At 42.1% G+C, this 27866-nt stretch overlaps 1 protein-coding gene across 2 annotated transcripts in view; it reads right to left on the minus strand.

Annotated features, from left to right (window-relative positions):
• Window positions 1–27866, minus strand: part of aplp1 (amyloid beta (A4) precursor-like protein 1) — a 79775-nt gene that overhangs the window by 19588 nt on the left and 32321 nt on the right. For both annotated transcript variants that reach the window (XM_077207880.1, XM_077207879.1), the window contains exons 2-9: window positions 9584–9769; window positions 5458–5587; window positions 3593–3705; window positions 3084–3280; window positions 1119–1444; window positions 685–812; window positions 495–569; window positions 9–167 (exon numbers count right to left, since the gene is read on the minus strand). In XM_077207880.1, the coding sequence (XP_077063995.1) occupies window positions 9–167; window positions 495–569; window positions 685–812; window positions 1119–1444; window positions 3084–3280; window positions 3593–3705; window positions 5458–5587; window positions 9584–9769 (1314 nt within the window). The remainder of the gene's footprint in view (window positions 1–8; window positions 168–494; window positions 570–684; window positions 813–1118; window positions 1445–3083; window positions 3281–3592; window positions 3706–5457; window positions 5588–9583; window positions 9770–27866) is intronic.

Raw genomic sequence — 27866 nt, forward strand, 5'->3', positions numbered from 1 at the left:
TGTCGCACCTGTGGAGGGTCGCTCTGCACAGCGCTCAGGTAGCTCTCTAGAGCCAGTCTACGGTTGTTATTCAGGGTGGCAACCACACGGGCCAGGTGCGTCTCCACCAGCCTCTGCCTCTCGCCGGCTACCTGCTCCTCAAGGGTCTGTAGAACAGACTGGAAATGCTGGAGAGAGAGAGAGAGAGAGAGAGAGAGAGAGAGAGAGAGAGAGAGAGAGAGAGAGAGAGAGAGAGAGAGAGAGAGAGAGAGAGAAAGGGAGAGAGAGAGAGAGAGAGAGAGAGAGAGAGAGACAGAGAGAGAGAGAGAGAGAGAGAGAGAGAGAGAGAGACAAAGGGAGAGAGAGGGAGAACGATTTGAGAAGTGTCACAGTAATGACTGTATTTTCATCAATTCAAGTATTAATTTCTTTCAAACATAAACATCTTACTGACCCCAAACTTTTGAACGGTAGTGTAAAAGCTTGACTGAAACAGTAATTATTGTTTATTTTACCTCATTCAGTGCCTGGCGGTCTGACTTAGGCAAGTCCTTTGACTGGTTATCTGCCTCTGCCCACTCCTTCATGATCTAGATACACAAATAAAGTCACATGATTCTTTTCCTTCTTACACACTCTTGTTGGTCACATAAGGATGTAACTTCTTAAGGACATAAGGACACTAAAAAGTCATGTCTCCCTCACCTCATTGATGCGTTTCATTCGCCGTTCCTCCAGGTCCATCTTGGCACGCAGGAAGTTGGCATGTTCACTGTCGTCTCCCGGCATCTCGAAGTAAACGTCCACGCCATCTGTAGGACGAGGAGTGGGCACTACCGACAGGAGAGAAAGAGACTTAATTAAGTACCAATCAGGGATTATTCAATTAATTATTCTATTACAGAGGGAAAGAAGGATCAATCACTACAGCTCAGTGAAACTAAAGTAGTGTCAGCACGAGCAGTGTGTTAACTTTAAATCTTCAGCATCGCTGTATATGAGAGGGACTAAAGAGGAAGCATTAAAAATGCAACGTCATTTAACCTTATGCATCCTGTTTAACCTCTGCTGAGTGTCTGTGTGTGTGAACGAGCCAATTTATGAGTCCTGACACATGAAATGTCAGTCGTAAGACTCACGGTTGTCCATCCGTGTTTGAGGTTGGGTGGAGGCTTTGGCAGTCTGGAGGTTCTTGTCGTAGTAGAAGTTGTCCATGTAGTCTTGGCCCTGGAAATGAGAGTCGATGGGATACTCATAATCTTCTTGGTCCTTTACTGTTGTGACGGCTTCCTCCTCCTCAGCTTCCTCTACCTCAGCTGCCTCTTCTTCATTCCCTTCCTCCTCCTCATCATCCTCTTCCTCCTCAGCTTCTTCCTCCACTACCTCTTCCTCTTCTTCCTCCATGTCATCTTCCTCGATGTCCGTCTCAGGGGAGGGACTGGGAGTGGGTGCCGTCGATTTCACACTGATCGAGCGGGAAGGATATTAAAGTTAGTACGTTTTTTAACACATTTGGTCAGTAGGTCAAGATGCAATCAGTGTAGTCTAAATTCTCAAAGGAATGACTCTTATGAGATGATTCTCTTTAGTGAATCAAACATACAATGCAACCAGTGTAGTCTTTTTCCCAAACGACTCTTCTGAGCTGATTCTTTTTAGTGAATCTAACATACAGCACAACCAGGGCTGTGTTTCCCAAAAGCATCGTTAGCCTGAGTTGATCATAGAGACCATTGGTGGCAATTGGTTCTACGATAAACTTAGACTTACAATGATTTTGGGAAATGGAACCCAGTGTAGTCTAATTCTTAAACAAATTACTCATTAGTCTGTTCTTCTGAATGAATCAAAAACATATACTGCAACTCGATTCCTTTTAGTGAAACAAACACATATGGTGAAACCACCAGTGTAGTCTGATTCTTAAAATGAATGAATCTTTTGGTTTTAGTGAATCAAAAACATACAGTGCAATCAGTGAAGTTTGATTGCCGAACAAGAGTTGGTTCTTTTTAGTGAATTAAAAACATACAGCTTAAACAGTGTAGTCTGATTTCTGAAGGAAAGCATCATACGAGTCTATTCTTTTTACTGGATCAAACATACAACGTAATTAGTCTAGTCTGATTCCCGAATTAATGATTCCTATGAGCTGACTGTTTTTAGTGAATAAAACATACAACATAACCAGTGCAGTCTGTTTCCAAGATGAAAGAATTATACAAGTCTGTTCTTTATAATGATCAAAAACATTCAGTCGATCCAGCATGGTCTGATTCCCAATCCCGCATGAATGATTCTTATGAGCGGACAGTTTTGAATGAATAAAACATACAGCACAACCAGTGTAGTCTGTTTCCCAGATGAAAGATTCATACAAGTCTCTTCTTTTTAATGATCAAAAACATTCAGCCGATCCAGCATAGTCCGATTCCTGAATGGATGACTCTTATTAGTTTTTTTTTCTTGGTGAATCAAAATTCACTGCAACCAGTTGTCTGATTTCTGAACCAATGACTCTATTGAGTCGGTTATTTTCAGTGAATCAAGAACAAACAAATCACAACTACAACTGTGAAACTTAAATTAGTTGAGTTAAGATAAGTTTTGCAAGAATTGTTTTAAATTAACAATTAATAATTAAATTAACAAATTGTTATTTATCTCAATCTCATAATTTGTTAATGGAATTGCATTTATATTCTTAATATTAATATATAAATAATTAATATTATAATATTAATATATCTTATAATCAATATATAAATCTTAATATTTATTCCTAAAAGAAATGAATGAAAGCTTTTAAGGAACCAGAATCATGAAGAGGAATTGAAATCAGAATCGTTAAATTCTTCTAGTTATCAGAGTCAATCATAAGTAACTGATGATTTAGGAGATTCAAATATGCATTTAAATGCTGTTGTCACTCCCAAAACATTGTCTTATATGATGCTAATTATTAAATTATGGATTAACAGTCAGTTGTGGTGAAACTAAGGACGGTTCCTATATAAAGCATTTTGACACTATAAAATCAAAATGAAGAGCCAAATGAATGTGTTGATATGGGCAATGATTAATGGACCACAAGTCTTCTTTACCTGGTGACAACTTTTTCTCCAGCCATGGAGACGAGTGGTGTTGTTTCTCCTTGTACAGTGTCTGCGGTCTCCATCTCGCCCCGTCCACTCGATCCTGCCCTGCCAGGGCAACAGACGTACTCCACCCCACGGAAACGGTCACCGCACGGCAACAACATCCCATAACTATGCAGCTCCAGACTGTCAGCTGTGCAGGCCTAATGATCAGGGCAAAGAATGAATGAGAAAAAAAAGTGCATTCTTTCTATGTTAGGTACATCTTTTTGTAATTGCTTGTACATGTCAGGCTGAAATGACCTATAAAACACCAATGGAAAAACTTGGAGCACCAGGAAATACTGGTAATAATGCAGAGAGGAAATGAGAAAAAGAAGATCATAGATCACAGTGGGCGACTGCAATTTCAAAAGGCATCACACTAACCATTAAAGCTGTGAAGCTATTAGAGTTGAATTCCAGTTCTTCCAGTACTTTTTCACGTTGTAATTTTGTGAGCTTTTATTATTTACCTCTTTGGCGATGTTGTGCCAGTACACGTAGCTCTCGCAAGAATCCATCTGCTCCTGGTGTAGGAAACGGCAGCGATCCGGGACCAAGAGTGAATCGCTGACATACTCACCCACTGAGAGACAGAAAAAGAGAGAAACATAATAAAATCACAGTTTATTAATAATACAGATTATTAATAATGCATGCGTTCAATAATTTGAGCTCAATAAGAAGTTTATTATTTTATTCAGCAAGGACACATTAAATTGTATGATAAAGACATGTATAATGTTACAAGGTTTCTATTTCAAATAAATGCTTTTCTTTTGAACTTTCTATTCATTAAAGTATTCTGAAAAAAAAAACATCAGACTTCAAAAAATATAGTTTCCACAAAAAAATATTAAGCAGTTTTTAACATTGCTTACACAAATAAATTCCATTTTAAAATATATTTACTGTTATAAATATTACTGTTTTTACTTTGTTTTAAATTAAATAAATACATCTTTCAAAACACTCCCCCTTTTATGATAATGACTGGAATATATAAATGAATCCCAAGACAAAAGAATGAGAAAATAGCTAGACAATACTGGAGACAAAAAAAAAAATGGTGTTAGCATTTTTGAAAATGCCCACCGTGAGCTGATAAGGCAAATATAAGAAGTGGGAACTTAAAATATGTGCAGTATGTGAGCAGAAACCAAGGACAAAAGCTCCCCAGAGGCAAACAGCTGCACAAGCATTACTTATTCTTCCAAAATTAGTACCGAGCCAAATGATTTATAACTTGTTTTTTTTGTTTTTTTTGGTTGTGATATAACATATTTGTACGGCATTGCAGAGTACATTGAACTACAAAATTATGCTGTAATATTGTAGTTAAGAAATCTCAGAAACATCATGTTCGTTCTCCCAATTCATTGTTAAAGTGCCCTATTATGCTATTTTAAAGGCTCCTAATTTTGTTTTGACGGTTTCCTACAATAGGTTTACATGCATCCAAGGTCAAAAAACACTTCAATTTTCTCATAATATACACTGCAGCATCACCTCTTTTCTAAAAGTGTCTTAACTTGTTTGATAAATAAAGGATTCGGTCTCTCTAAACCTCTCTTTTTTTCTGAGAGTCTACTCTGCTCCGATTGGTCAGTTTGTTGTCTATCTACTGCTTACAGGGCGTGACGGAAACGAAAAGCCCATAACCATATCTGAATTTCAGCTCCGGAGGCTTCTTCTGTGGGAATACCTACAGTAACGATAACGTTGGTTTTCCCATATCAATTCAAGCACAAGTCTACGTCCTTTGGAAGTGCATGCAAAGTTAATTTGCTTTCGGAAAGCAGAAAATAGCATCTTCTTAATATGCCGACAACACAAACTAAACTCTCCCAGGCCTCAGCAACAATTACAATGTATGAGGGCAGGTCAGAGTCGATGTTGTTCACGGGCAGCCAATGAAGACCATAAGCTGGCATTGTGCAAATTTGTTGCAAACCTACGTAGGCTCGTGCAGAAAAGACTTGAATTACTGACGATTCGCTTCAGGCAGTTTAGAATCGGTTCTTTTATTTAGGAGACAATAACATTTACATTGACAATAACATAAGCTATATTACATATGGCATGGAAGGTAATATCTGAAAAACATAATAGTGGCACTTTAAATTAAATTGTTCACCAAATAAACTGAGTAAATGACAGAATAATTTTTATTTTGGGTGAACTGTTCCTTTAATTAATTTTAACAGGTGTTTGAATACATTATTGATTGAGGTTTACATCAAACTACATATGATGATGCTGTGTAAATCTAGTCTTTACAGCATTCTTGATGGGATGTCTGGGATTGTAAACTGTTCAGGATGTGTTTGTGACTCACCCAGACAACGGAAGGGCACGACGATGAAGGGACGGGTCTGACATTTACTCAAGCCCTGCTTACACCAGCCCTGGATGGTGGCTGGAGATGAGGCCTCTTCCACATGGGAGATCTGCAGTCCTGGATACATCTGACATACGGCGAGAACGACAGACACAAACAAACGTGAGGGAAGAGCAGGGGACAGGAGTCAGGATCACAACAGTTGGAAGAAGGACAGGGGAATAATACATTTAGCATGCAGAAAATAAAAAGAACAAGGGGATGAGATGGAACGGGACAAAAATAAATAAAACCAATCCGGATAAGGATCCATGGAAGCAATTTGGCCACAATTCATCACTGAACAGTGAAATGTTCAATTATTTCTGATCTTGTTTCTGAAAATGTACACTTAAAAGATGATTTTTAGAAGTTGTATGTTTTAAAAGAAAAAAACTATTTCAGTCTACTTAAAAAAAAAATTTTAATTTCTTTTTATTGTGAAATTCACTAGCACTTTCTGAGTGAAAATTGTATCCACAACAATCTTGTTTCAGTGCAGTTGCACATGGGACTCTTTTTATATGACCATAACTAAACCACACATGCAATTAAAAGCAAGCCAGATAAATACATAATGGATGCTTTTTTTTAGCTGATGGTTACTGTTTAATTTGAAACATTTTACCACAAGAGGGAGTCGCTGAGTCAGAACTGCAGCACTTTACAGTAATAAAGGTAGAGGAAAAACATTTCTGTGTTTGTCCAGCAAGAGGCGTCAGAAAACTCACTGCGTATTATTCACAAATTTCCAAAGCAATTAAGCCTCACCTTCAAAACATGTTTGCAGGGGCACTGAGTCATACTGAATCATCTGTATATTGTTAGGATGTATTTATGATTCAAACTAAAATCATAAACTGAATCAAATAGGAGAAAGTATAGGAAAAGAGGGAAAATGGATAGATATGAACGTATATTCACGAATATACATGTGTAAACTGTCACATTAGGTTTGTTTCACTATATATGTTTATATATAGATCAGATTTGACAAGACAAGGTCAGTTACACAGATAAAAAAAGGCCTTTTACTTGCAAGTTGTGTGAGTACATATTCAACATGTTTCATACGTATTCTGTTCTTTCTCTCTCTCTCTCTATATATATATATATATAGAGAGAGAGAGAGAGAGAGAGAGTATATATATAGAGAGAGAGTGAGAGAGAGAGAGAGAGAGAGTAGGTATATATATATATATATATATATATATATATATATATATATATATATAGAGAGAGAGAGAGAGAAAGAGAGAGAGTATATATATATATATATATATATATATATATAGAGAGAGTATATATATATATATATAGAGAGAGAGAGTGAGAGTAGGTATATATATATATATATATATATATATAGATAGATATATAGAGAGAATATATATATATATATATATATATATATAGAGAGAGAGAGAGAGAGAGAGAGAGAGAGAGAGAGAGAGAGAGAGAAAGAGAGAGAGTATATATATATATAGAGAGAGAGAGAGAGAGAGAGAGAACAGAATCACACACACAATATACTGTGTATTAAAATGGATGTGAAAATCCATTGAGTAACACTGTTATTATTACCTATTTTATTTGTTTACAAAGGATTATGTATTCTAGTGAAAGTATGAATTTGCTTAAACAATGAAAATGTGTCTTCTTAAATATTTTGTACCTAAGATATAGACTAAAGGGTTTACGCACACAATGTGCTGCATTTCAACGTCCTTTAGCTGTAAATATAGTCACAGGATAACCTTGAGTCCATTACTGCTTAATTATGACATATTGTTTGAATTAATGTAGTGTAGTATTTGCAAATATTCTTTGAAAATAGAGTATTGTCCTGGGTATATGCATGCATCGAATCCATTGGCACTGGGCTGGAACAAGTGAGAGCGTAATCTTACAGACATATGGGAAGGGATTATTATGTTCTAAACACGCTCTGCCAATGAGGCCGCAGTCCACTGGCAGACTTCTAGTCTAAACCTCATCCAGCCAGGAGAATGACATATTCTTTGGCCTCTTCATTCCATTTTGATACCACTCGTGCCAGCTAGCTTATGTTTATGCCACTTTATGCCAGGCTAGAATGCAGGCACAATAATGCTTTTAAAAGCCATTAGTCAGAATGACTGGTTGACTGGTTCATCCCAGATTAGAGCACAACGAGGTGATTTTACACTGTGGAGCTATAGGGACAGTGTGTTGATTCAGACAAGGTTGGACAGACATTGCTGGCACTTTTAGCGCACAGAGAGACAAAACAGCTTTTTTTCAGGCTGACATCTCAATTTTCAGAATTGCTGTCATGCAATAATACAGGCTTAGAGAATTGTGCGCTGATTTCAGCCATGACATATGCCAAATCTTATTCGGTGAGACGCATTGCTGTATTTGGCAATCGAGATATATATCGAATGACCAGAAGAATGCAGGAAAGCGTGGAATTTTTCAATCTCGTTATCGTTCAAGAATGCAATGGAAGTTGGCATTATACAACATTGTAAATCTACAGGAATGTAGGGGAATGCTATTTTGCGATGTTGATATCCTTAAGAGACACGGAAGTGTGTTCGGAAGGCCTGCTGTAAAGTGATGAAAAACCGAGGAAAACAACCAGGCATCATTGTTCATCCCTAATTCTTCTAGATGAGACAACGGGGAAAGAAAACTTGCAATCCTCTTAGGAGTCAGAGAATACAGTCACATTAGCCGCACAATATGTTTGAGCCCGAGGCGTACGGAGATCATAAATCTCCACTGCTGATTAATAGTGAAAAATATGGCCATTATCCTGCACACTTAATACGGGAGGAGTTGGAGAGAGATGCGCATCGAGTTCCCTGTGTATGCACATAAACGCCATTGCACATTTTAGTCTTGTTTTACAATGCTAATATTAGAGCGGGGTGCCCTCGGCGTTCACCTTGAGAATATGCTTGAGTGGAGATTTGTCTGAGGATGCTTGTCCACATAGTAATTAAACCAATCACAGTGCATGCTAATGTGGGTGCGCTGAGTTTGATGTTATGTGCTTTACTGACATGAAGTACATGAGTTTCAAAAGAACAGAATAAAAGTAGAAGAGAACGTAATTCAATATGTCATATAGAACAGTGATCCACTGGATAGAAAACAGCAATGGAATAGAACAGAGCACGAGCACAAAACAAATAAAGTCAAACAAAAAGGAATCCAAACGAAACAAAAATGTAATGGAATCAAACTAAATAAAATTGAAAAACAAAACAAAAACAATTGAAACAGAATGTAACGATGGAATAGAAAAGACTTCACTAAAATAGAATAGAACAGAGCAGAAAACTGCAAATAAACAATAAACCTCAAAACTAAATAAATAGGAGAGAATAGAGCACAACAATGTGTAGATTTTACAAAATTAATAAAAAAGACTAGATTAAAATAGAATAGAGCACTAAACAAAATACTGTTAATAAAGCTAAAAACAAAGCTCAAAACAAAATAAATAATAGATAATAGAGTACAAACAAAACAAAAATTTAGACTACAAATATAAAAAGAATAGATTGAAATAGAATAGGGCTCAAAACGAAATACTGTTAATAAAGCTAAAAAAGAAGATAATAGAGCACAGCAAAACAAATGTAACAGAATGTAACAATGAAATAAAAAAGTCTAGATTAAAAGTGAATAGAATAGAGCACAGAACCAAATACTGCAAACAAAGCTCCAAACAATAAAACTCAAAACAAAACAAATAGAAGGGACTAGAGCAAAACAACACAACAAAACTGAAAATAAATATATTGAAAAGACTTGACTAAAATGGAATAGAATAGAGCACAAAACAAAATGCAGTAAATAAATATCACAACGCAATAAATAATAAAGTATAAATAAATATAAATAATAAGAGAATAAAGCACAAACTAACTAAAACAAATGGAGGAGAATGCAACAATGAAGTGGAAAAGACTAGACTAAAATAGAATAGAGAAGCACAAAAAAACAAAGCTCAAAACAAAATAAACAGGAGAGAACAGAACACAAACAAAACAAAACAACAAAATAAAACAAAATCAGAATAGAATGGCACCTCTTGGCAGTATGAGAGGATCTTGCTGGGCTGGGTGAAGCATCCCTGTCGCCCCTGAGGATCTGGTTCCCACTGTCCGCTCTCAGTGTTCATGTGTAGAAGCTGACGACCACAAAACATGGCAATCTGAGGTTCTGCCACACGAGGACCGCTAACCGGTCCATTCACCTCCGTCATGGCCAGAGCCTGAGAAAGAGAGAGAGATTTTGAATTTTATGCTGATTCAAAGTCAAAGTGACTCTGAATTCTACATTAAAACATTGCATTTGCTGTACACACATATTATGTTCTTGCAGGGGCTTTCTTGCACAACCAGACTTGTAACTAACCAAAGCAAGAAGTCAAGTCAAGTGCCTATCTATTAAAATGCTTTGCAATATAGTAGACAAACACAAGAGGAAACATGTTTACAACACGTTTATCTGAGAAGATATGCAAACTTTACTTATTCTATAGTATTGAGAAAGTGAGAGAACTCGAATTGTTTGGAGTGGCCTACATTCCTGATAAAACAAGTTATGCCAGGCTGCCTGTTATTACTGCAAACCACAGAGTGATAAGAAATATTTGAGGCCAGCAAAAATTCAGAGCGATAGGAAAGTGGAAAGGACAGGACGTGGAGAGACACGGAGACAGGGAAGAAGAGTGAGTACAGTTGTTATCACTGTCCTGTCAGCGAGGAGGAAATATAACATGCAGCTTCATTATTGAATTTCAAATTGAGCCAACAAGCCAGACCTGCTGATAACCCTAAATACAGCTTATCCATCTTCCATCAAACCTGTGCGTGTAACTGGAGGACAGGCAATGACAGGACACAGCAACATGTGCAGAATAAACATGTGCACAGCAACAGCTTTTGTCACTCAAAAATATGCCTACTCACCCATCAGGCGAAAACGAAAATGTTAACGAATTCAAAAGGACAAAGGGGGAATGATTATGTTTAAAAAGGTAGAAGAGACCCATTATAAGTCATCAAAACAAACTGCCATTTTCTCTGTGAATATGTTTCTAAGGTATTTATTCTGTCTACATAGTGCACTTCCCACATTCCCTTCTTATATCCGTTGTGTTGGGAATGGAAAACTGTGTATACTGCACTGTATATGTAAACAACATTTAAATAAATAAATAGAAAATAAATAAATACACTATAAATAATAAATATTATTAATACATCATCAAAATATAAAATATAATAATAAATAACATAATAAAATACACTCAATATTACATAAAATATAAATTATCAATAAATAAACAAATATTATTTGTACAGTACACAGTATGCAACAATTAATTTTTGAACTGTATGTTTAAATCAGTGGAAATCAAATTGTATTACACATGGACATTTTTTTTTGGATCATTCGTCATTTTGGAAATTGAAAGTGCATTGCATTATAGAATACAGTAAGCGTACTACAGGCAAATATAGTATTCAGGTGTTCCATGCATAAAAAAAAAAAAAACTTAGAAGCCTATAGTACACACTGCGTGACATAGTAAGAGTACGCCATTGAGAACACACCCTCAGTTCCTGATCCGTTCCGTTCTCGCCCTTCTTTCCCACATCACGCAGTTTCTAGTTCATTCACATCATCCCTTTCTCTTTGGCAAAGGATGTAGGTATTGATCTGAAATCTGTTCAGCACTCCTGGAGGAAGGACCCCGGGGACAGTAACACATGCAGAGCAAGCCCCGTGCTAGAGTCAGATGTTAATACTAGCTCGTTGACCACTAGGTCATTTGAGTACAGCAACACAGCGCAGGAAACAAGGGATCAGGCGAGAAGAGAAAGTCTAATCAGGGGAGAGGCTTCATTTCATCTGGGTATCTATCTACCCATTTCACTGTTTAAGGCTTAGTAGCGGTGCAGACTAATCACTTCTCTGCAACGAGGAACAAACAAGTGTTTGTTTCTGTGTTTGTATATATTATATGCATGCCATTTGTCTTCTGTAGGGACAAGCCACACATATACTATATATATATATATATATATATATATATATATATATATATATATATGTTTATAGATATTAGATGAAGCACACGTCACAATGTAATCCAAAGCCTCTTAGAAAATGTACAAATGACTGTTGTTACTTAACTCCCTTTAATAATCCCAAAGCAAATCAAATCAAATCAGATATATAGGTGAGGTCATGATTAATTTAGAAAGTGAAGAAATGTATGGTGACCATATAAATGCTACTTAAAACAAATGGCATGGAAAAAGAACAAAATAAAAATAATAATGCTTTTAAATCCTTCATAATTTATACAAAATATTATAAAATAAACGACAAAAAACAAAGATTTAGAGGCAACAAAATAAGATCAACATGCGCAAGAATCGTCACTGACCGACTGACATTGCTGCTTTTCAGAAGAGAGAATTACTGCGCCTTTCGAAAGCATCATTAATCTGGGGTTTGTCTGCGCTGGAGTGATTTATCCTGGATTAAGTCTTTAAATTGGAGTCAAATTTATATCAGGGTACAGACACTGAATTGAAGATAGGCAGATTGTTTAAAAGTGTCAAACAGAACACAACCAGAATTGGATATCAAAATCATCTGAAGAAAAATTCAACAATATTGTTATATAGCAGTGTCTTATTCCCCGATAACAACCGCTGAAAACAGATAACACAGGCTCATCTGGGTTCCCTTTCGAGAGGTCTCTCCTATTGCGTAAGTAGCTTACGCTATGGGAAAACTCCTTTTCTCGAGAATATTGAAGTCTTTATGTAAAACGCATTGCAGCTGCACAGCTGACAGCAATGAACGAAGGCAGCTCGGTCATTGGCTGTGCTGCGGCAACTTGCTCGAACCAATGACGGGGCGACTCTGAATGCGCGACCAATGAGCGCGCTTCGCGCCCGCGCGCGTCAGAGCCCGCCAAGATGGGCGTGGCCAAGAGCTATATATTGGGCGCCCCGTCATGAGAGTTCTTTAGATTTAATCTCCTTCAGTGAACACCTTCTTCGCTGGATCCTCCGGATTATTGAAGCTTCGCCGTCGAAAAGCATACCAGCGGGATTTGCTACAAGGACGTCGGCACCTTCAGCCGCCTTCTAACGCGATCCTACTGAGCCATCCGGCGTACTGCTCACGCAAGTATTTACATCTGTTCGCTCTGCGACACTTGTAAAAGAGCAAATTTTCCAAGGCGTTGTTTCAAATGCCTTCCTGCGCGTCGTGCAGAGACCTTCTCCCGGACGGGGATCGTCACATCATCTGCGCTCGCTGCCTGGGCCGGGACCACGCAGAAGCTGCTTTGACCAAGGGCGGATGCCCCGAATGTGACGACCTGGGTCTCTCCGCACTGCGGGCTCGCCTCGCCGCTTTCGCCGTGAGCGAGCCCATCGCCGCCATCCCTCTGTTCGAGCCGCGCACTAAGAAAAAGCGCCGCTCACAGAGGCTTCCTGAACCTGAGCTCAGTGACGTCACGCCGAGCCAGTCTCCGCGTGCTTCACCGCCGCTCTTGCCTTCCCCACCGCCGGTTCAGTTCACCCAGCCGGACCCACACCCCTCTAGCAGAGCGGTGGGCCTTGTGACTTTCGGCGCGTCCGAGGACGACGGGGGAATGGATGACAGCTTGTCAATCGACGCTGCATCGGACGACTGGCCGGGCTCCACTCTCGACCCCGCCCCGTCGACGCTAGGTAGCGCGAGGATGGGCTCCACCATGGATAGCGAGATTATCCGCGTTCTCTCTAAGGCCGTGGAAGACCTCGGGCTCGATTGGTCTTCTCCCGAAGAACCAACCCGGAGCCGACTGGATGAGTGGTTTCTGCAGGGGCGCCAGCAGGCCCCTCGGCAAAGGCCTTCTCCCTTCTTCCCGGAAGTTCACGACGAACTCACCAAGTCGTGGAAAGCCCCCCACTCTGCGCGCCTAAAGCCTTCTTTTTCTTCCTCGCTCTCCTCTGTGGACGGCGCAAAGGAAAGAGGCTACGAGGGAACACCACCCCTCGAGGAGGCCGTGGCCAATCATCTCTGCCCGCCCTCCACCACCGGATGGAAAGCCAAAGCTTCCCACCCCTCGAAGCCCTGCCGCACTACTTCAGCTCTCGCCGGTCGCGCCTACGCCGCCGCCGGCCAAGCTGCATCAGCGCTTCACTCTATGGCGGTACTTCAAGTGTTCCAAGCCAAGCTTCTCCGCTCTATGGACGAGTCTGGCCCCGAACCCGAAGCCTTTAAGGACCTACGCAGCGCGACTGACATAGCCCTGCGAGCCACGAAGGCCACCGCCCAGTCTATCGGCCGTGCCATGGCTAATTTGACTGTTCTCGAGCGCCATCTGTGGTTGACTCTGACTGAGATGAAGGACGCGGATAAGGCGCCATTTCTCGACGCGCCTATCTCCACCAGCGGGCTGTTTGGACCGGCGGTTAAGGGTTTCGCCGAACGCTTCACTGAGGCCCAGAATGCTTCACAAGCTATGCGGCATTTCCTGCCCAAGCGCTCCAGCTCATCGCAGAGCAGACAGAGGCCGCCGCAGCCGCAGCGGGCTAGAACAGCCCCCACCGCCTCTCAGCCCGCGCCTCAGGCTGACGCTCGACGCCGCTCGCGCTCTCACAACCGCAAGCCGCCTTCTGAGCGACGGGGTCCTCGGCCCAAGATTGTGCTGAACCCCGAGCCTCGAAAGCCGTCCTAGCCACAAGAATGAAAAGAGAGAGTGCGTGTCTCGCAAAAGCCGGACCACTCTCTCTGCAAAAGCTCAAGCATTACCCAGTCCCCTTACAGGCGGCTGGATATGTTCATACAGCAGTCAATGGGCCAGTCACAGAGCTCGCTCACCTGCAAACAAACGCCGTTTTTACGGCGACGCACAGAAAACACAAAAAGAGTCTTTTTCTGCCTGTGTCACTAAGGGTTCACATGTCCACAAGGTGTGCATTCCCAGATACTGTCAAAACAGTGCCAAATTCATTCCCAGCTCAAGCTGCGCACCCCATGAATGTAGATCACGTGCCTACGGTCATGTACGCACCACTACACACAAGCACTGTTCACACAGTTATAAATTCATCCCCAGTAAAAGCGGGAAACATTATAAAAGTGACGCGTGTGCCTACCACTGTTTATGCACCCCCACTTATAAACACTGTCCTTACAGTGTCAAACACAACCCCAGCCCAGGCTGCGAGTTTTACAGACACAGCGCGCGCTGCTGTAATCACACACGCGCCCATTCACTCAGCTGCTCAGCGCGCGCCCGCGCCTCTGAGAGCTATGAGCTCAGGCGATTCGCTGGCCGGGTCCCTGCGTCACAGCGGCCCGCCCCTAGCCTGTATTCAGCCCATATCTGTACACGCAGCGGCATGGGAAAATATTCCAGATATGCCGAAATGGGTATTGAATATAGTAAAGCACGGATACTCGCTCCAGTTCGCTCGCAGACCACCACGTTTTACGACTGTGGTCGAGACGAAAGTGAGAAAAGAGTGCTCACATGTTCTACGCACCGAGGTGCGCAAACTAATAGAAAAGGGCGCTGTGGAAACTGTTCCCCCCTCTCTGAGCGAGGCAGGTTTTTACAGCCGCTATTTTCTCGTCCCGAAAAAGGATGGCGGTCTCCGCCCCATCCTAGATCTCAGACACCTGAACAAAGCACTAATGATTCGCTCGTTCAGAATGTTAACAACCAAGCATATCCTCGCGCAAGTACGCCCAGGAGATTGGTTTCTCTCAGTGGATCTGAAAGATGCTTACTTTCACATTCCAATAGCGCCTCATCACAGGCCGTTTCTGAGATTCGCTTTCGAGGGACAGTCGTACCAGTACACAGTACTTCCGTTCGGCCTGTCCCTGGCTCCCCGTACATTCACGAAATGTATGGATGCAGCACTTTCCCCCCTAAGGCGAAGGGGAGTGCGAATACTGAATTATCTCGACGATTGGCTGATTCTAGCACAATCAGAGAGTCAGTTAATAACACACAGATCTTGGATTATCAGCCATTTAGAATGCCTGGGTCTAAGAATCAATTTTGCAAAAAGCATACTATCTCCCAGCCAGAGGATTTCTTTCCTGGGAATAGTTCTAGACTCGATGCAAATGACAGCGCGTCTCTCATCAGAGCGCGCGCTCACCATCCGGCGCCTTGCAACATCATTCAGGGCGGGCGCGCTCGCCCCCGTCAAGCGGTTTCAGAGGATGCTAGGTCTCATGGCCTCAGCATCGGCCGTACTCCAGCTAGGATTGTTGCATATGCGCCCTCTCCAACGCTGGCTCAAGAGCCGCGTCCCTACTCACGCGTGGCGTTCGGGCCACCTTTTAATCAGAGCGAACCACGGCTGTATAAAAGCCCTGACGCACTGGAAAGCCGCCGACTGGTACCAGTCAGGCGTGAGTCTGGGTGTGAACACAAGGAGAAAGATGATAACGACAGATGCCTCCAAAATAGGTTGGGGGGCCCTTTACGAGGGCAGGCCTGTCTCCGGCTTTTGGTCAAACCCGGAGAAGCGCCTACACATAAACTGTCTGGAAATGAAAGCGGTCGCTTTGGCTCTCAGAGCCCTGCTCCCACAGCTGAGAAACGAACACGTCTTGGTCCGAACGGACAACATGACGGTAGTATCGTACATAAATCGCCAGGGTGGACTCAGGTCGAGCTCCATGCATTCAATGGCCAGGAGACTCATTTTATGGTCCCAGCACAACTTGCGCTCGCTGAGAGCAGCGCATGTGCCAGGTGCCCTGAACCAGGGGGCGGACATGCTCTCCAGAGACAAAATTCTCCCAGGAGAATGGGCTCTCAACCCGCTGACGATTCACTGGTTATGGAAAACCTTTGGCAAAGCGGAGATCGACCTCTTCGCCTCCAAGGAGAACGCGCACTGCCCTCTTTTCTTCACGAAAAGCATGGATGCGCTCGCCCAGAGCTGGCCGAGCCGTCCCTTATATGCCTTTCCCCCGATCGCGATGCTACCGCAGGTCATCAGTCGGGTCAGAGAGGAGAAAGACGCAGTGCTGCTGATAGCCCCACTCTGGAAGAACCAAACATGGTTTCCAGATCTGATGCAAATGCAATCTGCACCACGGCCGATTCCACTGAGGCCAGACCTCCTCAGTCAGGCCAACGGGATGATATTTCATCCCCGCCCCGATCTGTGGGCCCTTCATGCATGGCCCCTCAACGGGTTCCCAGGAACCTCACGAGCGGAGCACTAAAAACCATCGCTGAGGCGCGGGCGCCCTCCACGAGACGCTTATATGCCCAGAAATGGAAAGTGTTCAGTGTCTGGTGTAATGCCAAGGGCCTGAACCCTGAAACATGCGAGATTACGAACGTACTCGCTTTTCTACAAGGGCTTCTGGAGGCGGGCCGCGCCCCCTCCACGCTCAAAGTATATGTGGCGGCCATCACAGCATCACACGACCCTGTAATGGAACGTCCATTGGGAAGAAACGACCTAATTATTCGTTTCCTAAGGGGCGCTAGGAGGATGAACCCTTCACGCCCCCCCTCAGTGCCGATCTGGGACCTAGCTACTGTCCTAGATGCTCTTAAAGGGCCTCCGTTCGAACCACTCCGAACCGTGCACCTTAAACAGCTCTCGCTCAAGACTGCGCTCTTGCTGGCACTCGCCTCGGTCAAGAGAGTGGGCGACCTGCACGCGCTTTCGACAAGCGCTGCCTGCCTAGAATTCGGACCTAACGACTGCAGGGTCGTCCTTAGACCGAAACATGGGTATATTCCTAAAGTGCTCACCACTCCCTTCAGAGCACAGGTTATCTCCCTAACTGCGCTATCGTCCCCAGCAGACGAACACGACGCTAATCTACTCTGCCCCGTTAGGGCTCTCAGAGTGTATTTGGAGCGTTCTGCCCTATTCAGACAGACAGAACAACTGTTTGTATGCTTTGGCGGCCGTACGAAAGGTTCCGCCGTTTCAAAGCAGAGAATCTCTCACTGGATAGTTGAAGCTATAGCGCTGGCTTATGAAGCTAAGGGACTTCAATGCCCCTGGGGAGTCAAAGCACACTCCACCAGGAGTGTGGCTTCTTCCTGGGCATGGTCGAGCGGGATACCGATCGAGGATATTTGTGCGGCGGCAGGCTGGGCCTCACCGTCCACATTTATCAGGTTCTACAACCTACAGGTCCCGACACTGCATTCCAATGTACTATCAGCATGATGCTAGTTGAACTACGAGTTCGTATCTAGATTATGTATGTGCTTGTGTCACACTGAGCGCCTTCTAGCCGCTCTGTATTCTTTCCCACATATAAAGCTCGCCTCTGCCGGCTAGTTGGATGATAACTTTGCTTTTTTAGCTCAGGCACCTGCCTCTGGCTATCATGAGGCGAAGTTCAGCACGCACGGCGTTTTGCATGGTGTTCCCATAGCGTAAGCTACTTACGCAATAGGAGAGACCTCTCGAAAGGGAACGACTCGGTTACTAACGTAACCTCGGTTCCCTGAGAGGAGGGAACGAGTATTGCGTAAGCTGCCGTGCTTGTGCTTGGTTAGTTCGCTTCAGTCGTTTTAACCTAAAGAACTCTCATGACGGGGCGCCCAATATATAGCTCTTGGCCACGCCCATCTTGGCGGGCTCTGACGCGCGCGGGCGCGAAGCGCGCTCATTGGTCGCGCATTCAGAGTCGCCCCGTCATTGGTTCGAGCAAGTTGCCGCAGCACAGCCAATGACCGAGCTGCCTTCGTTCATTGCTGTCAGCTGTGCAGCTGCAATGCGTTTTACATAAAGACTTCAATATTCTCGAGAAAAGGAGTTTTCCCATAGCGTAAGCTACTTACGCAATACTCGTTCCCTCCTCTCAGGGAACCGAGGTTACGTTAGTAACTGAGTCGTTACTGAAGTCAGCAGCGCTATACACTTGCTATAGGAACGTTTTTTTTTTTGTGTGGAAATTTTGCATTTGGTGAGCTAATAAACTATTTAAACTCAAACCAGTCAAATCAATATTTTGTGTACAGTTATTTAATTATGTCATCCAGTATCGTGGACTCACTCTCGAGACTCGTTTCATACAAATGCAGCTGCTGCCATTTTGGGACGATTGTTTTATACACTGTAATGGATTAGAAGATAAAAAACAGGTACGATTTAAAATCTCAAACTTAATTTTAAATCAATATCTCTTAACCCCATAATTATTAATGTGCCAAAATGCTGTGTAATAAGTGGTATGACTGTACTGTATCCCTTACATGTTCGTCTCGTTTGAACTTGCCGTGCTAGCAAATGCTCTCTCTGCAGAAGCTTTGCATTTAAAGAGCTAATAAAATATTTCAACTTAGATCAATATTTCATATATAATTATATACTTATGTGGCAGGTAGCCGTGTAATAAGTGGGATAATGTACATCCAGCCGGTTGTTATCGCAGAATAAACCCCATCAGATTGAAGCAAAGCCTGATATATCATATATCAATTCTAAATTAAAGTGTTCCATGGTCTATGTCAGGCTAATTCAAGCTAGGAGAATGTCCTTTTCATCACACAACTAGTCATTTTGATCAGTGGCCAAGAGTGATTTTACGAGAACTGTAATGACTAATGACAAACAACACATTGCAACATGTGATTATAACACCAGACCGGGTGTGCGTCAGTTCTGAATATGATTCTACCACGCATGAATTCTGAGGGGGAGTGCTGTTGCGAGGTTGCACAAATTACTTGTAGGTGGAAAGACGCAATCAAAGCAAAAAACTGCTTTTAGAAGCTTGTCACAGTTTTTTTTTTCTTACACTCCAAAGCTCGCTGCATTTCAATGGCATCCCCAGCGAGGGCACCAGTCTAGCAACTCTGGCAAAGACTGGAAACCCGACGTACTTTAATCTTGAATGACAGAGTGAATGACAGACACACAGCACTCAGGCAACCAATTAGACTGGAGATGCCCCCAGGGAAGGAAAAAAAAAGAGAGAGAGAGAAAGGCGAAATGTGAAACTGATCAAAGGAAAACCCTGCCTCTGCTGGCCAATGCAAAAAAAAAAAAAAAAAACGTTTGAAGTCCTAATTAAAATTTATGAGGAAATAAATATATAAATTTGAGCTGTAAATATACAATAAATATACAGAGCCCGCAGGAGGAGAGAGAGAGAGAGAGAGAGAGAGAGAGAGAGAGAGAGAGAGAGAGAGAGAGAGAGAGAGAGAGAGAGAGAGAGAGAGAGAGAGAGAGAGAGAGCAGCATTTAGAGCAGAGCCGAGAATAAGAGGCAAATGCCATTAGGAGACTGTTGGATTAAAAATGCTGAGAAAAAAAAAGCTTGACGAATGGGTTGGTACCGCCGCTGCAGTGTTTGCAGTGCACAGACGTGTGTGCCAAAGGCTCCGAGAGAACCAGGTGTCATGACCTTGCGCTTAGTCATCGCTGACTTTCAGCTGTCGATTACTCACAAAACTGTTCTGAAGACAACATCTGCTCGTGTCACTCTTATTTTTGAGTATGACAGATTTCCTGTTGAACTCAACTGAATATGTACAGATCATGGTGTGTGTGTGTATATATATATAAATAAAATATAAAAAAATATTCATGATTCTGAAGCTGAAAACAATTATTTTAGACGAATATGCTTGCACTCTTTCACTAACTAGATATATTTAAAATAATGTAGGCCACTTTTTACTGGTAACATAAGACGTTTGGCATGATCAGGACCCACACATATTCGCCCATTGCATTATTATACATTATATTCAACATTATATAAAGTAGTTTAATGTAGTAGTGAGACGAAAACTGTGTAAACTTGCATTTTTTCAAGCAAAGTAATTTTCATTTTTGGTGAACGATACGATAGGCAACATATTGTCACTAAGCACAATACATATTGTTGCATTTTTGAATTGTGATATATTGTAAATTTGGGGACATCATTTACGCATATGGAAGTGAGAGGTTTGGTGTGGAAAAAAGGAAGGAAAATGTACAAACTACTCCTGCTGTATCTAGACGGCAGCAGAAAATTGAAGGGTTAGTTAGAGAAAGGAGACAGCTGAGGAGGCAATGGAAAAAAGCAGAACAAAGTCAGAAGGAGGGACTCAATCTCTTACAAAGGGCCATAAAAGATAAGCTTGCAACATTACGCAGAGCTGAGCGCCTACGGAAACGCTACAAAAAGAAGGAGCTTGGGAGGGCTAATTCCTATAAAGACCCATTCAAATTCGTAAAGAAGTTATTCACCAGTGAGAAGAATGGCACTTTAAAAGCATCTAGGGTTGAGCTAGAGAGATATTTGGAGGAAACACATACAAATGCAAAAAGGCATGAGCCTATGTCAATTCCATCAGAGATCCCACCTATCAATCCACCAGAGTACCAAATGGAGGTCTGTGCACCTAAGTGGAAAGAGATAGAGCAGGTTGTGAGAAAGGCAAGGGCTTCATCATATCCAGGGCCTAATGGAGTTCCGTACAGAGTGTACAAGAGTGCTTCAGGAGTTCTACGAATTCTGTGGAAATTGATAAAACTGGCATGGGAAAAGCAGGTTGTACCTAGAGCATGGCGCCGAGCAGGTAGAGTCTTTATACCTAAAGAAAAAGATGCTACAAGCATCAGTCAGTTTCGTCCTATTTCACTATAAAACGTCGAAGGTAAGATTTTCTTCAGCATTATTGCACAGAGATTGTCAACCTACCTATTAAAGAATGGTTTCATTGACACTTCAGTTCAAAAAGCGGGCATTCCAGGGTTCTCAGGATGCTTAGAACATATCAATGTTATCTGGCAACGAATTCAATCAGCTAAAAAGGAGAGGAAGGAGCTCCATGTGACATTCCTGGATTTGGCTAATGCATATGGTTCAGTGCCACATGAGCTTCTTTGGGCAGCATTTGATTTCTTTAGAGTACCAATGTCAATAACAAATTTAGTGAAAGCTTATTATGGAGATTTGCAATTTAGTTTCTCACCTCCGAAATTCAGTACCGCATGGCAAAGCTTAGAGGTTGGAATAATGGCAGGATGCACCATTTCTCCACTGGCTTTTACCATGGCAATGGAAGTAATCATTAGGGCATTAAGATGGGTAGTGGGAGGAGAGCGCTTGGCTTCTGGGATGGGACTACCACCAATCAGAGCATACATGGATGACATGACAACCATGACTACAACAGTAGCCTGCACTAATCGGTTATTGGGGAAGTTAACAGATAATTTCGAATGGGCACGAATGCAATTTAAGCCCTCTAAATCAAGGAGCATCTCAATAGTTAAAGGAAAGGTAGTAGATAAAACATTCTTCATTAATGGTGAGGCAATACCAACAGTTTCTGAGAAGAGTCTTGGGAGATGGTGCGATGGGGATCTAAAGGACACAGTTCAAGTGGGAGAAGTTAGACGACAAGCAGTGGAAGGGTTGAAGAGCATAAACAGCTGTGCTCTACCAGGCAAACTGAAACTCTGGTGCTTTCAGTTTGGTCTGGAAGCTTTAATAAGTTCATACATCAGGAAATGGTTGGGAGTTCCACGCTGCCTCAGCAGAGTGGGACTTTATAGTAAAGGAGTATTGCAGCTGCCAGTCTTTGCTTTAACCGAGGAGTTTAAGTGTGCCAAGGTCAGACTGGAAATGACTTTAGCAGAGTCACGCGACAAATGTGTAAGGGAGGCAGCCCCTGTGGTAAAAACTGGTAGAAAGTGGTCAGCAAAGAAATCTGTAGTAGAGGCAAAGGCTGACCTCCAAATTGGGATATCGTGGGACAGGTACAGCATGGAAGAGGGGGTTTTGGGCTCAGTTTAGCTCCTCCTAAATGGCACAAGGCAGGCCCAGCTCAAAGGAGGAAGCTGGTAGTCAACGAGGTGCGAAAGCAGGAGGAGAGGATGAGATGTATAAAGGCCATTTCCCAGGCCAAGCAGGGGGAGTGGATGAGATGGGAGAGTGTGGAACAACGCAAAATTGTCAGGCAAGACCTTTGGTCAATGGAAGAGAGTAGCATCAGTTTCCTTATTAGGTCAACATATGATATTCTCCCATCACCGCAGAACCTAAACCTCTGGGTAGGAGAGGATCCCTCTTGTCCTTTGTGTTCATCACCTGCCACATAAAGGCACATTTTGAACAGGATGTAAGGTGGCTCTTAGCCAAGGTCGGTTTACTCGGCGCCATGACCAAGTATTGCGATGTTTGGCTTAAGCATTGGAGGGCAAGCGTAGTATGACCAATGAGTTGCCGCCTGTTCTAGCAAAACATTACACGCAGAAGACAATATTCCTCCGCCCAGGCGAGCAACCACCAAGAAAAGGTGCCAACACCAATTCTCGCCCTGGACAACTGGAAGCTGCTAGGGACTGGAAGATGCTGGCTGATCTTGATCAACGGCTTATTTTTCCACCTGAGATTGCCACCACTAACCTACGACCATATATTGTTTTGTGGTCTGGATCAGCACGCATTGTTCAACTGATAGAGTTAACAGTGCCATGGGAGGATGCGGTAGATGAGGCATATGAGAGGAAGAAACTGCGGTATGCTCATCTGGCCACTGAAGCAGAACAGCGAGTCCAGGTTTATCCAGTGGAAGTAGGTTGTCGGGGTTTTGTGGCATACTCTACAACCCGGTTCCTCAGAGATGTCGGATTCAGTGGCCAAGAGTTGCGTCGCACAGTAAAGAGCTTATCTGAAGCAGCAGAAAGGAGCAGCAACTGGCTGTGGTTGAGACTGAAAGATTCTAGCTGGCTCTGTACAGGCCGCCATGCTACGGTTTCGTAGAATTCTTGAAAACTTGAAGAGTCTGTTGGTTTATTTGTAGAGGTTGTATAGTATTTACAGTCATTACGTTCCTGTGTATAGTGCGTGAATGACGGGTGGTTGGGCAGATTTTGTGTTTTTGCGGTAGTTGGTATGCCATACGGAACCGTTGCCACTGAGACTGCATATTAACGCACCAGTGGGGCTCGACAGCCTTAGTCAAACAGGTTGGCGCGTATGGTTGGGTTGCGGAGAGATTGTGAGATTGTGGTTAGGTCTCAGCAGCAGGAGGGATGTAGAGGTCAGTAAGCTGGGCTGAGTTGAGTGGGGGACGGAGGGGGATGACTCTGGGACGCCAGAGTCACTGTCGAGCCCTCTTGAGGTGTCGTGGGCTAGTCGACGAAACACTGAAGAAGGAAGGTGCCCACTTGAAGACCCTAGAGATGTCCCCTACTCAGCTCAATCCAGATGGTTGTCATGGGGGGACCGCACTGTGGTTGCAGCCGTTGTGTGTGCTGATGCGTGTTAACACTAGACAAAAGGAGATTTACATCACCATATGGAAAGAAGCGTAAATGGATGGAGAAGCATAGGTTACTGTAAAGTAGTTAGTTTAGTGCTTAGTTGGTGCTTATCTTGGCGAAAGCCGAGTACAAATCAGCATGAAGTTTAACATGTACTCTCGTGTAATGGAAATCATGACAATATTATTAGATCAACAAATCTACAAAACTTCAGTTACAACAGTAAAACAACATTGGTTTTTGAGCAAAACATAAAACTAATTATCATTTAACAATAATGCATCTCTAATATGGGTTCAACTAAGCTGAGAGTACTAAAATCCAAATAAAACAGAAACAAATTGAGCAAGTGATGTCTGTGTAGATTATGTGCGGGCCTATTTGATTACATTAAACCGACAATTTTTACATACCATGAAAGAGAAGCTTTTTTAAGACCTTTGATGTGGTTTAAAACAGGATAAAACAGGGCATGATACAGGACCTGCGCCTCTATCTACTGAAACGCTGTTCAGATAATGGAATGAGATTATTTTTTTTAACTGGAGGAAGGTCAAAGCCACATGGGAGACTTCCGGACATTTGAGAAGATAACCTGCCTGCATGCTCTCGAGCTCTTAGTACCATATGCACACATGGCACAAACACAAATTCAGAAACACACACGGCCCAGATCAATATCCAGAGATTCTGTACAATCCTGCTTCTTCAATCGATATCAGTGCATCAGGAGCCCCGAGGTCTGATCTAAAACATGCACGCAGCCACACACACACACACACACACACACACACACACACACACACACACACACACACACACACACACACACACACACACACACACACACACACACACACACACACACAAACACACACACACACACACACACACACACACACACACACACACACACACACACACACACACACAAACAGAAGGTTTGTTATAACAAGTCTTTTGGCTTTGGCCAGATTGCATTCTGAGAATAGCAAATACGCATGACTCCATGATGTGCATCATGTTATTAATTCTTGCAGTCTGCTAAAACCTGAGCCGAGTTACACAATGGTTCTTCATCCACAGCAGAATAAAGCACTGTGCAGCAACTCTTTCTCTCCAATAAAAGAACCGTCCGTAAGTGTTAGTGTATTGGGGATGACAAATGAACAATGCTCTTATTCAGTACAAGATATTTAAGACACAGCGTTTATCTTGCTTGTTGATGACAGATGTCATCAGTCTTGAAACACTTGACAGGTTAAAGTGGAAGGCTTATTCTTAAAGGGATAGTTCACCTAAAAATGAAAATTCTGTCATCATTTACTCACTCTCATGACTCATGACACAAAAGTAGAAATTTTGAACAGTATACCGGTCAAAGCAATTATAATGAATAGAAATTTGACCTTTTAAGGTAACAAACAAACAAACAAACAGAACCCTAAATGTGTAAAAGTAACCCATATGACTTGTGAGCTAAACTTCTGTTCAAAGGTATGGGTCAGTAAGATTTTTTTTTTCCCAGCAAGGATGCATTAAAGGGGAACTTGGCAAATCTAGCTATTTCTTCGCTGATTTTCACTTTTGTTGTCGCTTGTTTTCTCAACGAGCTCCCCCTACAGCTGTGGGGCGTATATTTCACAAAACTGTCGTAAAAAAAAACTCACTTGCGGCACCCTCCTCCCCCTTTCTACCGTTGTGTGCATTTGTTATTATTGGAGCCGGCCAATTTTATCGTGTGGAGCTGTAAAAGCAGAATTGCCGTAAAGCAGATGTTTCATGCTTCTCACAAGACTTCCTATTTACAACTTACCAGGACGTCAGTCCCCGTGTTGCAAGGTTGTTTTTTTTTACTTTAACAAATCCTGAAAAAAGCCGCATGACTGTTTTCAACATATATAAATAATCAGAAATGTTTCTTGAGGCTCAAATCATCATATTAGAATGATTTCTGAAGGGTCATGTGACACTAAAGACTAGGGTAATGATGCTGGAAATACAGCTTTGACCACAGGAAAAAATTACATTTGGAAAAAATTGCAACACTAACAACATTTGGGGTTTTTAAAGCATATCTATCTATCTATCTATCTATCTATCTATCTATCTATCTATCTATCTATCTATCTATCTATCTATCTATCTATCTATCTATCTATCTATCTATCTATCTATCTATCTATCTATCTATCAATATTGAAGCTTTACAGCCCTAGTCAGTCTTCATTTGCTTTCATTATACTGACAAAAGTAGCTGGCAGATTCTTAAATAGCATCTTTTATGTTCCATTGTGTAGAAAGAAAGAACATCATAAAAATATGGGTTTGGCAAAATACGAGGCAGAGTGAATAATTACCCTTTTTTGGGTAAACTCAGCAAAGCAAATGATGCATATGAACAAGATCTAATAGCGAACTCCCCTGCAGATAAAACCAACAACACAGCATTATTAGATACAAAAAGGAAGCAGGGATATGGAATCGAGTTTAATTTTTACTCTGAGGCACACAGTGAAATTAGCAAAAGATAATAAAGAAAAAACATCAAAAGAGGTACTGAAATGTTTTCCGAGTAAAAAAAAATATTTTGCTGTTATAAAATAGCATTCATATGCCTCTCGCAATAGAAAATGCAGCATTTCATACTTCATACATCTTGTTAAAGGGCACCAATTATGCCCCTTTTTACAAGATGTAATATTGGTCTCGGGTGTCCCCAGAATGTATTTGTGAAGTTTCAGCACAAAATACCTCAAAGTTAATTTATTATAACCACTTGAAAATGTCATTTTTGGGGCCTGTTTTAAAAAGAGCTGTTTTGGTGTGTACCACCTTAAATGTAAATGAGCTGCATATCCCGCCCTGCCTTTGGATGAGGGCGTAACTTGCAAACCTATGGCAATGAACAGTCGGTAGAAGCAGAATGGCTAAGAGTGAGAGAACACGCTGTTTTGTATAGCATTCAGCCGTACATGTTTGAACCGGAATAAGACCCAGATGATAAAGAGACTCCGGCAGAAGAAACACAAATGAGAATGGACCAGGACGTTTCGGAATGGTTATTTGATGTACTTATAGAGTTGTAATTGCGTCCCCTTTGCAATTATGTGCAACACACACACAGACACACACAAAGTGTAATAAAGTTGGCGCAATTTTTTGAAACTACAAACACAAATACTGTGATAACGTTTGCTACGTACAAACGAAATTACATTTATGCGAGGGACCTGTTGCGACGACGACAACAACTTTAGACGCATGTGTTGTTGAATTGGCTGACATCGACTGAAATGACTATTTGCTCAAAAATCATAAAATACACTTACTTCTACTGGAGGTGACGTTGGATCGCGAACAGTAGGCAACGATCCACACTTGAGGATTAACTTTGAAGCAAGACCTGCTTTGAATTGACCCTCGTTCACAAAACAGTCAGTCAGAAAATGATTCGCGCAAACATAAACATATTTTGGAAGTTAAAGTGGCGCCTTTCCTTCCTAAATAAAATCCATCCACTGCGTTTTCAGTGGCTCTGATGTCGGAAGTAAGTGAAAACTACTATGTACATTATTACATCCCACAACAGAACACTTATGTTTCTTACGAGACATTTTCGACAAGGCAGCACAAATCGTCAGAACACCGGCTGTTGTTGAAATAACGGAGGATGGTGAAAAGATCACCGAGGGCCGGGTCTATGCCAAAACCACAGTGTCAATCAAACCACGTCGGGCTTGCTCAATTCTACGTAACATTGAGCCGAATCTTAGAACAGCTCGTTCTGAGACAGTGCTTATGAATTATTGAGATTGTAAAAAAAACACTGGGTGGATTTTTATCATTCTAGGGTGGTTTTGCTCACACACTGCCAACACAAGTTTATGTTCAAACTTCAAATTTTGCATAATAGGTGCCCTTTAAAAAGAAAATCCCATCAATGCAGATTTAGTCATTGTTCCATTTTAATCGGGCCACGCCATCTCGCAAATGTAATTAGATTACATTCTGATACATTCCATTAAGTTCAGTTTAATTTAGTTCAAAAGCTTTATTATCCGTTACCTTTAAAAACAGA

Source organism: Siphateles boraxobius, unplaced genomic scaffold, assembly GCF_051911475.1.
Source record: "Siphateles boraxobius isolate OS27281-9 unplaced genomic scaffold, OSU_SipBor_1 6, whole genome shotgun sequence".
Classification (NCBI taxonomy): Eukaryota; Metazoa; Chordata; class Actinopteri; order Cypriniformes; family Leuciscidae; genus Siphateles; species Siphateles boraxobius.